This window comes from Hippocampus zosterae, chromosome 6 (assembly GCF_025434085.1).
Source record: "Hippocampus zosterae strain Florida chromosome 6, ASM2543408v3, whole genome shotgun sequence".
Taxonomy (NCBI): domain Eukaryota; kingdom Metazoa; phylum Chordata; class Actinopteri; order Syngnathiformes; family Syngnathidae; genus Hippocampus; species Hippocampus zosterae.
This window is the reverse complement of record NC_067456.1, coordinates 1,661,029-1,676,099: the sequence shown is the minus strand read 5'-3', so window position 1 is coordinate 1,676,099 and position 15,071 is coordinate 1,661,029. Positions and strand designations below refer to the sequence as shown.

General features: G+C 44.9%; 1 protein-coding gene across 1 annotated transcript in view; it reads left to right on the top strand.

Moving 5' to 3' along the window:
* Positions 1 to 15,071, top strand: part of si:dkey-215k6.1 (transmembrane protein 132B) — a 102,774-nt gene that overhangs the window by 31,814 nt on the left and 55,889 nt on the right. Inside the window, exons 2-3 of the mRNA XM_052068896.1 lie at positions 6,588 to 7,003; positions 7,459 to 8,027. Of these exons, the coding sequence (XP_051924856.1) occupies positions 6,588 to 7,003; positions 7,459 to 8,027 (985 nt within the window). The remainder of the gene's footprint in view (positions 1 to 6,587; positions 7,004 to 7,458; positions 8,028 to 15,071) is intronic.

Genomic DNA, 15,071 nt, shown 5'->3' with positions numbered 1-15,071 from the left:
TCCTCACTAGGGTCGCGGCGGGTGCTGGAGCCTATCCCAGCTGTCTTCGGGCAGTAGGCGGGGGACACCCTGAATCGGTTGCCAGCCAATCGCAGGGCACACAGAGACGAACAACCATTCGCACTCACACTCACACCTAGGGACAATTTAGAGCGTCCAATCAGCCTGCCATGTATGATTTTGGAATGTGGGAGGAAACCGGAGTACCCGGAGAAAACCCACGCAGGCCCGGGGAGAACATGCAAACTCCACACAGGGAGGCCGGAGCTGGAATCGAACCCGGTACCTCTGCACTGTGAAGCCGACGTGCTAACCACTGGACTACCGGGCCGCCTTCGCCAAAGATTGGAATGGTAAAACCCAAACTAAAAATTTGGAAAAATAAAAATCACCATTTTTGGTGAACGAGCGGCATTTTATTTTGGACTTGTTAGTTTCCTTGAATCCGGCACCAGATACCCAATCGGATATTTCAAAAGAAGGGGAACCTAATGATTTGAAAATCACCCCCTCACCCCCCTATAAAAAGATTCTCGTTTTACTCGAGTTTGGCCGAAGATCCCAAGTAAGCATCTGAAGAGAAGTCAATGTTGAGGAAGGTCTGATAAACGGATTTTGTTAGATAGCTGGAGTGTGTGTGTGTGTGTGTATGTGCGTGCGCGCGTACAATTGGACAAGAACACAGTCAGATGTACAGATACGACGAGGCCCATCTGTTATTCTTCTCCACACACACACACACACACACACACACACATGCACACACACACAAAATATCTGTTCTATTTTCCAAGGATACGCACACACACACAAATACACACACACAGGCGGCAGATAGCGAGAGAAAGCACAAAGTGCTACTCGATGTCGCGTTGGTTAAATATTGACACTTGGTTCTTTGACATGACATTAGACGCAAGCGCACACAAACACAAACGATAATACACCAGTGACGGGGAAAATCCGAAGGAATGTTAGATTCAGTGATTTTTTTATTTTATTTTAAATTTCTTCATTTATTTTTGCACCCGCGCGCCCGTCAACAATCGACAGCCGCCATCTGTCGGTGTGGTGTCCTCGTGCTCCGCCCCCTCCCCCACATTATTTTGTTGTTGCTTTTTGTTTGGCGGGAGACCACGCCCGTGCAGGAGACGCCATCTTGTGAATCCAAACCGATCCGCCGACGGGAAGGCGACGATGATGATGATGATAATTCGGATATTCTGGTAGATTCAGAAAACTTTATTCATCTCATGGGTCCATTCAGCGCCATTGACTGTTACGTTCGTCAAAATGAATCTGTTTATTGCCGGCGACGAATCTCGCCCGGCACGTTTGGATAATTCTGCTTTGTAAACCGGTGTAATGACGGAGAGATCTCTTTGCGGTGTCAAATCGTTTGGATTAGAGCTGAGCACAGTTTTCGAGTAGAACACTTTGGTTGTCACTGTAATTTTGAAATTTGAAATTTCGGACAATTCTTGGCACCTGACACTCCAGCAGAGTTGGTGTTCTTAGGGTGTAAACAGAATATGTGTGTGGGTAGTTAGTTGAAAGTGTGTGTTGGAGTGGTGGGAAAAGATGAGTGAATGGTTGGTCTGGTCGTGGGTTCCACCTGCGTAGCGACTTTTCGCAGTTAGCTTCCGTGCTAACGTCCGCGGTTAGCTTCCGTGCTAACGAGCTAGCGTTTCGTCCAGCCCCCTCTTCACGTCGCCAATTTCTACGCACGCGCTGCCACCGTGTTTCGCTCGGTGCTGATAGGTAGCAACAGATCACTCAATGGCGGACACCATGAAAAAAAAAAACACCCTCAAAAAAGCCACTGAGGTTCAAGTCGAGTCATGTGGCGAGTCAGCTTCATGCACAGCGCTTTTGTTACTTGTTTACAGTGGCACCTCGACATACAAACTCAACTGTGCCGCGACCCCGTTTGTAACATGAAACGTTCATAAATCAAGGTCATGTCTCTCACTGGAATGGATGGAAATGTCAATAATCCGTTCCGGTCCCAAAATTAAGTGACACTTTTTTTTTTTTAACCAATGTGTAGTTAAAAAATTCGAATATAAATAAAAGGGAACAAAAAGTTCTCTACCGGCGGCCCGGTAGTCCAGTGGTTAGCACGTGGGCTTCACAGTGCAGAGGTACCGGGTTCGATTCCAGCTCCGGCCTCCCTGTATGGAGTTTGCATGTTCTCCCCGGGCCTGCGTGGGTTTTCTCCGGGTGCTCCGGTTTCCTCCCACATTCCAAAAATATGCGTGGTAGGCTGATTGAACACTCTAAATTGTCCCTAGGTGTGAGTGTGAGTACGAATCGTTGTTCGTCTCTGTGTGCCCTGCGATTGGCTGACAACCGATTCAGGGTGTCCCCCGCCTACTGCCCGGAGACAGCTGGAATAGGCTCCAGCACCCCCCGCGACCCTAGTGAGGATCAAGCGGCTCGGAAGATGAATGAATGAATGAATGAATGAATGAATGAGAACAAAAAGTCAAAACAAACAAATCAAAAGTGATCAAAGAAAAACGCCAAATTCGATCAACAAGCCCAAATCGTCGTGTCCATCCCGTGCTGAGCGAAGATCAGATCTGTCGCCATCTTGCTAAGATATGTAGCCTCATAAAGAGAGATACTACGACTTTATCACACTCACCTGTGCTGGTGTGCCTTATATTCCGTCTGCTTACAAAAAAAAAAAATCAAATAACAAGTAGGACAAGTGAATATTGTGCTCATTCAAGTGTTGAGTATTGTTGAGAGTCATCACCGCCAACAAAGAACAATTTGCAAAGTGTGAGCAGCCACTCGTTTCAAAATGCCACCAAAAACTTGGGCTTGGGGGTTGGGGGGGGGGACAAATTTCCGCACTGGTGGATCCAAACCAGACACACACACACACACACACACACTCGCGCTTGTGTGAGTCCTCCGCAATGTGCCAGTGTAGCAGAGTGTGAAAATATAATGAGGGTGGGACAGTGCGGCGCCGTCTTGGGCAAACCATTTCAACGCGTCTTCCACACATGCGCTTACATACACAAATAATAATAATAATAGGAGAGATACCTCCGAGCACCGCAGGGTGGGCGCACGAGCTGGGATGGTGCGAGGGCAACGGTGAGTTAGTTGTATTGACAGCAAGAAAACAGAAGATGAGAAACTAGCCGGAATACGATTGGGATGTTTTTTTTTCATCACATCCAGCACGGCGGAATACAAATGGCAGTCAAAGAGTTTGTCTTGGATCCGTGCTTCAGAAATCCGACTCATTTCCAGGATAATTTTGGTTCTTGAAGAACCGCTTTGGATAAAACTGGGAGACGTCATGTGTCTTTTCAGGCATGGCTTTTTTTGTGGGTCTACTCATGATAGACATGCGTACCAGATTTCATGTTGCTACATGTGCCTTGACAGAACCCTGAAATGAGCGGTCCAAGTGAAAAGGCCAAGGTGTCTGTACATTTTCAGGCTTTTATTTAGCTATTTTATGCTCATATCCGACATTGCCACCAAATTTCACGTTCCTTCGTAAACAGAATTATAACAATTCGCTAGGCGACACTCGCTTTTGCGGCTAAATTTTGAGGCGAAGTGATCGCTGGGAAAAGGATCCCGAAATGGCTGCTTCCACGGCAAAATGGCAGTTCCATTTTCGGATCTTTTCAGACTCACTTTTTAAGACTTTATTTGCGTCTAGTCATATTCTCAAATGTCATTTTGCTCGGCAAAACAGATTTTGGAGGTGGAATCTTCAGGAACGGATTAGTTGCAGTTTTTAGAATTGCTTTCACAGCAAAATGGCCGACTTGCTTGTACGTTTTTGGTTGCGGCTTTTTGGGATTTTGTCCGGTGTTTGCCTGCGAAATATCATTTTGCCGAGTGAATCTGCCTGTGGGGGGCGCACTTTTTAAACCCTGTGGCGTACTTTTTCAGTCAGTTCCAGCTGTTTTTCTCAAATTTGGAAAGACAAAATCTGAGAAAAGGCTTTTTGTGAAAGAATGCATTTCAAGCGCAACTTTCACTTTGATGCTATTTATTTATTTTTTGCATATGTAATACCTTAAACAAAACACAAAAAAGGGCACCGTGATTGCAAAAAAAACGACACAGATGCACGAACTTTGCATGAACTTTTCATAAATGTTGAACGACATTTAACCTTGATAATTACTGAGAAGCTGCGCGAAGCCCGTTCTGATTTTATTTTGAAAATTTAAAAAAAACGTAATTTTATTTTTTGTCACAAAATGATTGAAGCATCTCGTCTTCTGTGGCGAATCCTAAAACGTCACCTAGCGCGCTAACCGACGCTCACACCCCTGGCGCCATTTAGCATCATCCATCTTGCCTGTGGAGCATCTGAGGTAGCAATCGGAAAAGGACCCCTTGGAAACGCAACAAAATCACCCGAAAATGGCTCCTTCAAACCAAAACCTGTTTGTGTGTGTGTGCGCTCGTGCGCGTTAGTGTCGGTGGGGATTTCATGAAGCATATGTCATCCTCCCGTACAAGGAATGAGAGCATCTGACACACACACACTCATGCACACGTTAGCCTCACTGTGACCCCGGGAGGGAAGCATTAGCGCCGCACGAGCTAACGCAGCGTAGCGCCCGAAAAACCCAATATTTTTTCCAAGCATTGGCATTGAATGACATGCTTAAATATGGGCTTATTTTTTTGGGGTACTGTTCCTTTTGTGGAGCGGCAGATTGGTGTCACCTCAGCAGGTGGCGCTACGCCTGATGTCACAGCTTTGCAAGCTGGCAGCGCGATTGGCCGCCATCAAAGCTGGCATCGAATGCCGTCAGCGGCACCAGAACGGCTCGAGCGACCGCGGCTTTTACGACCGGTAAATACTTGTGAATGGATGCGCTCATCCACTATTTTATGGACGTGCTAATTACAGTCGATAATCAATGATTTGGGGCTTATTTGGACCAAGAATGCATTTCACCTTCTGCTTCAAGGCCAAAATGGCCGACTCGATGTTGATTCTTGGGCATGGCCTTTTTCGTGGGTACGGTTCTGATCAACATCTCATTTTTCACGATGATACTCAAGAAGAGATCCAAAGTTGCTCTCCCGGGCAGAACGCCGTCACCTTGTCTTCTTTTGATAAGAAATAGGGCAGAAAAAGCCGCAGTAATCCTCCCTCGCAACCTTCCTGAATTGTATCGTAAATACTGGCGGAATTGGATAATAAAGTGCGCGGGAATATATTGTGCGGCAGCGCCGTGTGTCATTTTGCCCGCGCGCCGCTGTAAATCCTTTTGGAATTGGCGATGGAAAAAAGCCACGCGTCAGAGTTGGGGGGGGGGGGAGGGGGGCAGCGCGATGCCGACGCTCGTGTCCCCGCGGGAGCAATTTCCCCAGGACTGCGCCGTGACGTGGCAGAGCTAGCAATGCTAGCAGCTAGCAATGACAATGTGACACTTTTTTTACCGAGTGTCTGGTCTGTATGAAACTTTCATGGCTTTTGTCTTTGCTTCCCGCGCTCAACACGACGAGAAAGGTTCGAGGAATCTGACATTTTTGCATATGAAGATCGGCGAAGACGGCGCAATCCCCCATCCAAGCGAATCCTAAAGAGCTAAAATTAGCTAGTATGGTTGGAATGGCAAAGTTAGCTTGTCGCCAAGAGAAAGATGCTAATTGGGGGCTTAGTTTTCATAAACCTTTTTGGTGCAATTTGGATTCTTAATGAGAACTCAAGACAAACAAATTTGTTAGGCGATCAGATGAATTCTTTTGGAAGTTTTTGTTTTGCTCCAACTCCTGAAACGGCCCAATTCAAAATGTCTTTTCATTTAAATACGCTTCAATTAAATGCGCTCCTGATTGTGAGTCCTAGTAGCTTATTAAACCGGATTAATGTTCTTACTGTCAATGAGACGTGGGTTGTTTTTTTTTTTTAATTTCCCGTCATTTCAAGCTCAGTGCTAATGCGCTAACGCTAATGCAACTCTCCTCACTCCCTCTGTGCAGAATCGTTTGGCGTTTCTGAATGTCGTGTTGCTTGGTGAAATATTTATAATAATAATACATTTTATTTATAAGCGCCTTTCAAGACACCCAAGGACACTTTACAATAACAAAAAACACAAAACAATACGGGTTGAGCAGCGGAAGCCAAAACGCGCTAGCGTTCACTCAACCCTCATTTGGTCAAGATCTGACCATGTGGAGTTATTAGACGTTCGTGTTTGATGGCGACTCATCACATGTTGCCACCATAAACTGCCCACACTGAAAGATGTTTTCAAATTTTAATTTTGCAGTAATGCCACAAAATCGCGAGGACACGTTTTTGTTGGGGTTTTTTTGTGGGGGTAAAATGATCATCAAATGGTGATCCTGAACCAAAATGGCTGCCTTGTTGTGTCTTTTTTGGTCTGCTAACAATAATGATTCCTACCAATTCTCATTTTGCTCTATGTCTTGAAATGCGGAATTTTCAAACAAGTCCTGTTTTCGTTGTTCCAATTTCGGGCTTTATGGCCGGTCGTCAAATTCACAACCGTGCTTAATGTTCAAAATGATCCTCGAATTGGCCTTCTTTCACTGAGCTTCTTTTCTTCTTCTTTCAGTAAGCGGCAGTCACTCCGGATCATCTGGTCCTGGTCAGGCGGCACCGGACTTGGCCCAGCCTCATTTCTCTGCCTCACTGCCCACCTTCCTGCCGGCGCAGTGCCAGCTTAGCGGCGTCGACTCGGCCTTTTTCCTGCGCGACGCCAACCAGGACGTGATGCGAAACGGGAGCTTGGCATCACGCGCCGAGCCCTTCTTACTCCACCGGCTGGAAGCCGGGGTGGCCGCACCGCACGCCCTACCCGCCGTGGCGTGCGGCTACGGCAACCTGACCGCTGAGCGGCAGATCCCCGTGGAGCTGCTGCAGGGGCCGCCGCCCAGTCTGCAGCCCACCGCCAGTCACGTCACCCTCAACTGGAAGGTGAAGGGCCACGTGGTCGTGCCCAAAGTGGGATCCACGCAGCCCTGGATTCAGGTATTGCTTTTCGGAAGCGGACATTTTGAGGGTCTTTCAGTCGTCAAATATTCAACCCCTGAAGCCCTTTTGGCCTCGCAAAAGGACATTTGGTTGATTTGTCATTTCCGAGTAGGGCCACTAAAAGTCTTCCGAAGCTATGCCGGGGAACGATAAAGGAAGTCAGCCATTTTGCTCTAAATCGAGCACTTTTGGGTCATTTCCAAAGTACGACAAAGATGAAGCCCTCCTCGAAACTGGAAAATTCTGTCCCAAAATGTGATTTTGTTTAGCAACATGAAATTAGGTTGACATACAAAAAATCTCAAGAGTCCTTAGCTGAAAAAAAAAAACGCAGCATTGTCATTTGATGCCGTCATTTTAGGGTCAACTTTGAGATACCGTTCCAGTCTTGGTGGACGTTGATTTGTTCCCCCCCCTCCCCCCCTCATTCCATCATTTCATTTGGCTTTCAGGTTCTCTTTTACTTGGTGGGCCGCCGTTGGGACGAGCCTGACCCGCCTCCTCCGGGCCTCCTCCCGTGCGTCCGAGCCTTGGCGGTGCGAGACCCCAGCGAGGCGGCCCCCTCTGCCGGCTGCCGACTGATGGGGCCGTCGGGCATCTGCGTGGTCCGCTTGGAAATCCCCCCCGCCTGGTTTGTACCCTTACAGGCCAAAAGACGGCCGGCGGAGGGGGCGTTGCCCTCCCTGGATGTGTACTACTCCATCATACCAATAGAGGGAGCTGGAGTGGAATGCCCTTCCTTTGTCAATGAACCGTGGAAGAGTCCCAATGCGAACGCCGGACCTCTGGGAGGACTGGGCCTGAACCCGTGGAGCCCCCTGGTGGAAGGAGGCCTTGAGGACATGCAGAAAGCCGGTTCGGTGGCCATGAGCGTGGGGACGGTGGCACCCAAAGGGGAGACGCTGACTCTGGACCACAACGTGAACGTCCTGGTGCCCCCCAGTCCGGTCCGCCTGGGGAAGACGGTGACGTTCGCCGTCTACATGAAGACAGAGTCGCATGTTGAGCAGTTCACCCTGAGGTAGGATTGCAAAGGCTTCCGTTCTTTGTTGATTGAACTTCTTTCATCAGAAACATGACATTTGGTGGATGTGTCTTGCATGAGCAGACCCACAAAAAAAAAAAAAAATTCAAGAAGTCAGGCCAGAAAAAAAACAAGTTGGCCATTTTGTTTAGGGGTAGCCATGCTGTCTTTCATAAGTAGACCCACCAAAAAAAGTCACAAGAAGTCAGACCTCGAAAAAATAAAATAAAATACAGGAAGTCGACCATTTTGTTTTGCCGTGCCCATGCTCTGGGTCCTTCGACTTGTTGACTGATTTATCTGCGCGAAACATGACATTTGGTGGACGTGTCTTTCATGAGCAGACCCACAAAAAAAATTTTTTTTCAAGAAGTCAGGCCAGAAAAAAACAAGTAAGTTGGCCATTTTGTTTAGGGATAGCCATGCTGTCTTTCATAAGTAGACCCACCAAAAAAACTCACAAAAAGTCAGACCTCGAAAAAAAACCAAATTACATGAAGTCAACCATTTTGTTTTGCCGTGCCCATGCTCTGGGCCCTTCGACTTGTTGACTGATTTATCTGCGCGAAACATGACATTTGGTGGACGTGTCTTTCATGAGCAGACCCACAAAAATTTTTTTTTCAAGAAGTCAGGCCAGAAAAAAAACAAGTAAGTTGGCTATTTTGTTTAGGGGTAGCCATGCTGTCTTTCATAAGTAGACCCACCAAAAAAAGTCACAAGAAGTCAGACCTCGAAAAAAAAAAAACAAATTACAGGAAGTCGACCATTTAGTTTTGCCGTGCCCATGCTCTGGGTCCTTTGACTTGTTGACTGATTTATCTGCGCGAAACATGACATTTGGTGGATGTGTCTTTCATGAGCAGACCCACAAAATTTTTTTTTACAAGCAATCAGGCCAGAAAAAAAACAAGTAAGTTGGCCATTTTTTTTAGGGGTAGCCATGCTGTCTTTCATAAGTAGACCCACCAAAAAAAGTCACAAAAAGTCAGACCTCGAAAAAAAACCAAATTACAGGAAGTCGACGTTTTGTTTTGCCGTGCCCATGCTCTGGGTCCTTCGACTTGTTGACTGATTTATCTGCGCGAAACATGACATTTGGTGGACGTGTCTTTCATGAGCAGACCCACAAAAAAATTTTTTTTTCAAGAAGTCAGGCCAGAAAAAAACAAGTAAGTTGGCCATTTTGTTTAGGGATAGCCATGCTGTCTTTCATAAGTAGACCCACCAAAAAAACTCACAAAAAGTCAGACCTCGAAAAAAAACCAAATTACAGGAAGTCGACCATTTTTTTTTTGCCTTGCCCATGCTCTGGGTCCTTCGACTTGTTGACTGATTTATCTGCGCGAAACATGACATTTGGTGGACGTGTCTTTCATGAGCAGACCCACCAAAAAAACTCACAAAAAGTCAGACCTCGAAAAAAAACCAAATTACAGGAAGTCGACCATTTTTTTTTTTGCCTTGCCCATGCTCTGGGTCCTTCGACTTGTTGACTGATTTATCTGCGCAACATCAAATGTGTTCAATGGCAGACCCACAAAAAGTCTCTAAAAGTCATGCCTTGTAAAAATAGTCTCCCGTTTTGGTTTGACGGGCCTTTTTCATTGAGGTCATTTCGTTTCCTCCAAAGGTGAGAATTCAGTTCAATCTGAGGAAGGATTGCAAATCCTCCATCTTTTTTTATTTCCTCTCCCATTGTTTTGATTTCTTTCCTTGACTCCCCCCCCACCCCCATCCACCTTTTTTCTATCATCGCTCAATGCCACCGCCGCCGCCTCCTGAGCTTGATGGCTGTCACCTTTGTGTACTCAGCCTCTTTTCAGGAGCTCATGAATATGCATGCCGGGAGACTGGGAAAACAGAAAATGAGAGCGAGGCGAGGGAGACACTGACGGAGGAACATTTACGATGCGAACGGCTCGTACGGGACAATGCAAACATTTGAACGGCCATCTCAGGCCATGGCGGCGTGGCGCGCTTGGCGTCGGTTTGCCGACCGATGCACGGGCGGCATTTGGAGCGCCACTCCACACGGCGACCCAAAGCCACGGCGTAGGCAACAAAAGCACTGTGAACAACAATGGCGCGAGCAAGAAGTGGGGACCGTTCAAAGAAGCTCCTTCAGGGACCACTTCTGTTGAAAATGTCAAAACATGTGTACAGAACTGCTCAGGGGATGTGAGGCTAGTGTGTGCAGCAGAAATGTGAATGATAAAATAAAAATCTGAGAGACACACACATAGGAGGAAATGAATACAGCAAAGACTAGAAATAAAGAAAATGTTGAAAATGAACATATATGAAAATAAAGCTGCGGGAAATTGAAAAGTTTAATTTCAAATGGATGCAAACATAAATACAGAAACTACTGAAAATATAAGCACTGAAATGAATAAGTACTGCAAATATTGCAGATTTTTTTTTGTCGAATAAAAAAAAATCTTTTATGACACACGTGTGTGTGTGTATTTAAGATATCTATATATATACTGTATGTATAAACTTGCAAAATAAATCCTGAAGTGATATAAATGTCATCATCAACTTGTATGATGAAGTGACATCGCCAACTAGTGGCCTGGCCTGCGCATAGCACCCCAACCCCCTCACGCCCCAGCCCCTCTGATTTTGACCTTTGAAAAAGGTTGCCGCAGTTTTGTCGGGGAAAAAAAAATTAAAAATGGCGCCTTGGTGAAATGGCTTGTCAGGTAAGCTTTTGAGGGCTTGTCTACGCGCTTCCCGTCCGTCATTATCCCGAGAAAATAATCCACTCGGGGCGGCGCGTCATATCGGCTGCTCTCGGCGTGACAAATGGCGCGCGTGCAAACAAACAACCAAAGAGATATTTCCATAACAATCAACCCTGATGCAGGAGGGCTTGGGAGGTCAGCGTCGTTATCCAAGTGGAATCGCTTCCTTTTTAGGACGATTTTTTTTTCCTTAGGAGGGCAAGTTGCTGTAGCAACAGAAAATACAGTTTAAAAAAAAACAGAAAAAAATGCTTCCAAATTTTAAACAGACAAGTAAAGCATCAATCGTACAGAAAACAAAAAATTCTTGAAAAATTGCAGGAGGGAAACATACAGAAAATATACATTAGTTTGTTTGTTTTTCAATTCCAGACAAAAACAAATCAATCAAATAAATCCAGAAAATAGAGACATCGACTCCACACAAAAAAAAAATCATTGCAGACAACACGGATAAAAAAATAAAAAATAAATAACGAAAGTACCGATGACACTGAAAAATGTAGCGAGACGAAGAAACGACTTCAAAAGTACGAAAACGAGAAAACCAAAGAAGACAAATGCAAGCAAACATCAAAGGCATGTCTTCTCCACTCCTCAATCTCCACTTTGCTGCAGTTTGCCCGAGTTTTCATCCGCACAGTAGAGACTCAACGCTAACACTTAGCTTAGCTTAGCTATCGCTGTGCCTTAGCGCCGAGCGCTATGCCAACCTTCTCCTCTGCCCTCAGTCTCCTCTTGGATCAAAGCGAGTCTCGTCACCGCGGCGTAATTGCCAGCCGGCTGGGCGAGCGCGTCGCTTTCCCGCTGGTGCCTTCCACGCGCCGTCTTTCTTCGCAGTAGTCCGCTTCCCGCTTCGGCTTCACAAGTGGATAATCGGACATGCTAGAAACGCAGTCGGACATGTAATAGGGCTTAAGTGGAGCCCACCTTTTGTGTGTGTGTGTGCGTGCGGGTGTGCGTGTGTGTGTCTTAATCAGGCTTAAGTGTGCTCCATCACAGCGATGTGGATGTGATTATGCTAAACTGCCGCGGAGATGGAAGAGCACGCCGGAGCCGGCGTGGACGATGGCCAGGGAGCGCCATGAAACCCATAAATAAATCTTTTTTTTTATGACACACGTGCTGCTGTCCATAAAATGTTATCATGCTGTTGAAATGTGAAAATCCATCACTTTGATGTCGGTTTGATATCATCAAATACGATAAAAAAATGTTTGTTTCCTTTTGGGCAGCAGCGCCAAAACAAATTCGCAGCACACTGGAGAGTTCCGGGGTGCGATTTGCGGGCTTTTCAACTAAAATTGGACAATTTTCGTCAATGAAATCAAATGAAAATGCTTAAAAAAAAGTAACTGAACAACTGAACATTTTACGTTGATAAAAAACAACTACATCCACTTTGTTTTCATCTAAGTATCGTATCTGATGATTTAAATGAGTCTGCTAGCTTAATGCTAACACAAGTGGAATCCTCCATCCTCTCTTTTTCATGTAGTTTCATATTTAAAAATAGAAATATTCGCCTCTTTATTCTCTTTCACTGTAATCAACGTAATCCCGCGCGTCCCCGTCATGCTAGCCGTCATCGAGGGAATATTTATGATGCTCTTATTTGCCTCACGTAGGACCGTAAAAAAAAAAAAAGAAAAAAGAGTGGGCGGCAGGCAAAGACGCAGCGTTCCTGCCGTCAGGTCAGATATTAGTGATTGTAATTAGGACGTCCACGAGTGCATTGACTTGTTGTTGTTGACGATAATTATATTTGATCGTGGCCTTTGGAAACACAAGTTTACTTGGATTGATAGCGGGGTGGGCTAACCGTCAATCTTTTAATTGGTGTGGTATGAGAAATATGACCCCGCCCCCCTTCCAAAAATAAAGAATATAAAATAGTTACTTTGCAGCCATAGCAACGTGTCCATTGAAAATAGTCTTTCTCAATGAATTATTCTTAAAACAACAAACACAAAATCATGAAAGCCACCATAGAAAGTCATGAATTTTATTTATTAAAAATTTTGATGAGGCATGTGTACTTTGTTAGACTTGCTCCGACTGTGTGGCGTTTTTTATTTTATTTTATGGCGAGTCAACAAACCTCGCCGCGAGCAAAAAAAAAACAAAAAAACAAACAGCTAGCTAGCTCTGGAAATAACGCTAAAAGGGACAATTCAAACCCAAATGACAGACTAATTGTGTCTTTGCAAGCATGGCTTCTTGAGACTTTTTTAAAGGGTTTATTCATGATAGACATGTCTCCCAAATGTCATATTTCTACTTGAAGTGGGCTTTGGTGCAACTCCCATTCCTGCCAATGAGGTCGTCACACAAAGAAACCCTGACAATGAATCCAAAATGGCTGCCTCAAACCAAAATGGAAGACTTCCTGTGAGAGAATTTTTACTCATGAGAGACACCAAAATTAATCTTTCGACATGAAACGCACTTTGGGGGCTGCTTTAAAAAAAAAAAAAAAACTCTCAAGGAGAAATTTGTTTTTATCTTAAGTCTAAAAATCATCGCTTTGAACCAAAATGGCCGCCATCATGTGCCTTTTTGGTTTGAGATTCCTCAGACTTTTTGGGTGGTGTAGTTATGATGGACAGGTCTCCTAAAGTTCATGTTTCTACACATAACGGGCTCCGGGGGCCTTTTTAAAAACTCTCAGGAGAAGTTTTGGGCAAAAAGCAAATGCTCTCTCTCCACACTGTGACGAAACGTTGGTCTGGTATACATATTTGAAATGTTCATGGAAAATAAATTCCCGTGTTTAACCGCGCACGTTCTGAACATATCCCGTCGTGTACGAAGGCTGGAGTGGAAGCCTTTTAGGGGGGGGGGGGGCGGGGGGGGCTCCCCGATGTGCCGAGTGAGCGGCGGGATGCACAAAGAGAGAAAACGATTTGGCGAATTGCGTTTTACTTTTTTTCCCCTCTCTGCCGTGAATTAAAGCGGAAAGAAGGCCATTGTGAGGAAATGGAACGGAAAGAAAAGAGTCGAGTGGAAAAAAAAAAACACGTGGAAGCCTGTGAGCAGATAAAGGCGCTACTTATAGAAACATGGCTGATGGAGATGAGCAAAAGCCTCAAGCACTTTTCTTTTCTTTTTTTGTTTTTTTTTTTTGTATATCCTGGAGGGGCCGCGTTCGACACGGGCTCCATTCGGCCGTCAATGCGCTAAATGGAACGTGTTCTTTATTCAATAAGCGTCATCGCGAGCACATTTAACGTCTACGCGCGTTTCCCCAAAATATTTAGCCAGTGCCAACGTTTTTGTGATTTTTTTTTTTTTTGCGCCAAAATGTGCCGGTGATATTTTCAACTGAAAATTTGGTGGATTTGCTCATTCTCACTCTGAAAATACCAAATTCAAGAAATAAATTCTCAAATTTCACCCAAAATTTTGGCCAATGTTGATGGTAATTCTGAGTGACTTGCGAGTCAGATTTAGCATATTTTTAAAACATTTTTTAGTACTTTTTTTTCTCTCTCAAACATTCAGCAAAATGCGGCAGTGATTTGTGCTGCTTTTGTGAAAATTTTGACGCATTTCGTGTATGATTTTTATAAATATTGGAGACGATTCTTCCTGTTCTTTTTCCAATGTTTTGTGCAACTTCTGTTATGGAAAAACGTTCGCCTAAAATGGTAGCTGGAAGTTTTGGTTGTCTATATGTTTTTTTTCACCAAATATTTTGGCCAAAATGTCATTTAAATGTTGTAGTGCAGGCGTTGCAAAATTTTGTGGCTTTTTTTCCCCTGAAAATTGTTGCTGTAATGAATAGTTTGAAGCCGTCGGACATCAGTGATAGCATTTGTATTCTTTGATTGCCTGACCGAATGGGAATCGAGAAAATAATTGAATTCGGAAAGTGGATCGTTGATCACGAGTCATGGATTCAGAGTCACTTCTCATTCCTGCCAGGCTTGGTGAAGCAGCATGTGGCTCAGCGTCAAAGGGGCTTCAAAAATTCCACTCAACCTGTTCAGGACTTACTGTACCGTCTTGCTGAGGTTATTTCAGTTTGCGACTTGCTGGCAGCCACAGCAAAGAAAGAAAGGAGTAAAAAAAAAAAAAAAAAAAGCACATTTGGAGATGGTGGCACGGCTTTAAACAAACTTCCATTTCAGACGCTTTGGGGCCTTTGTGCCGCTTTCAAGAGGACTTTAATCGGCGGGGGAATTAAAGGCGAGCCGAGGTCCAAACAGCTTGCATCACGCTGCTAAGCTTGCTCACTCCCTTTCTTTTTTTTTTTTTTTTTTTTTTTTTCCCGTTGTGACTTTTT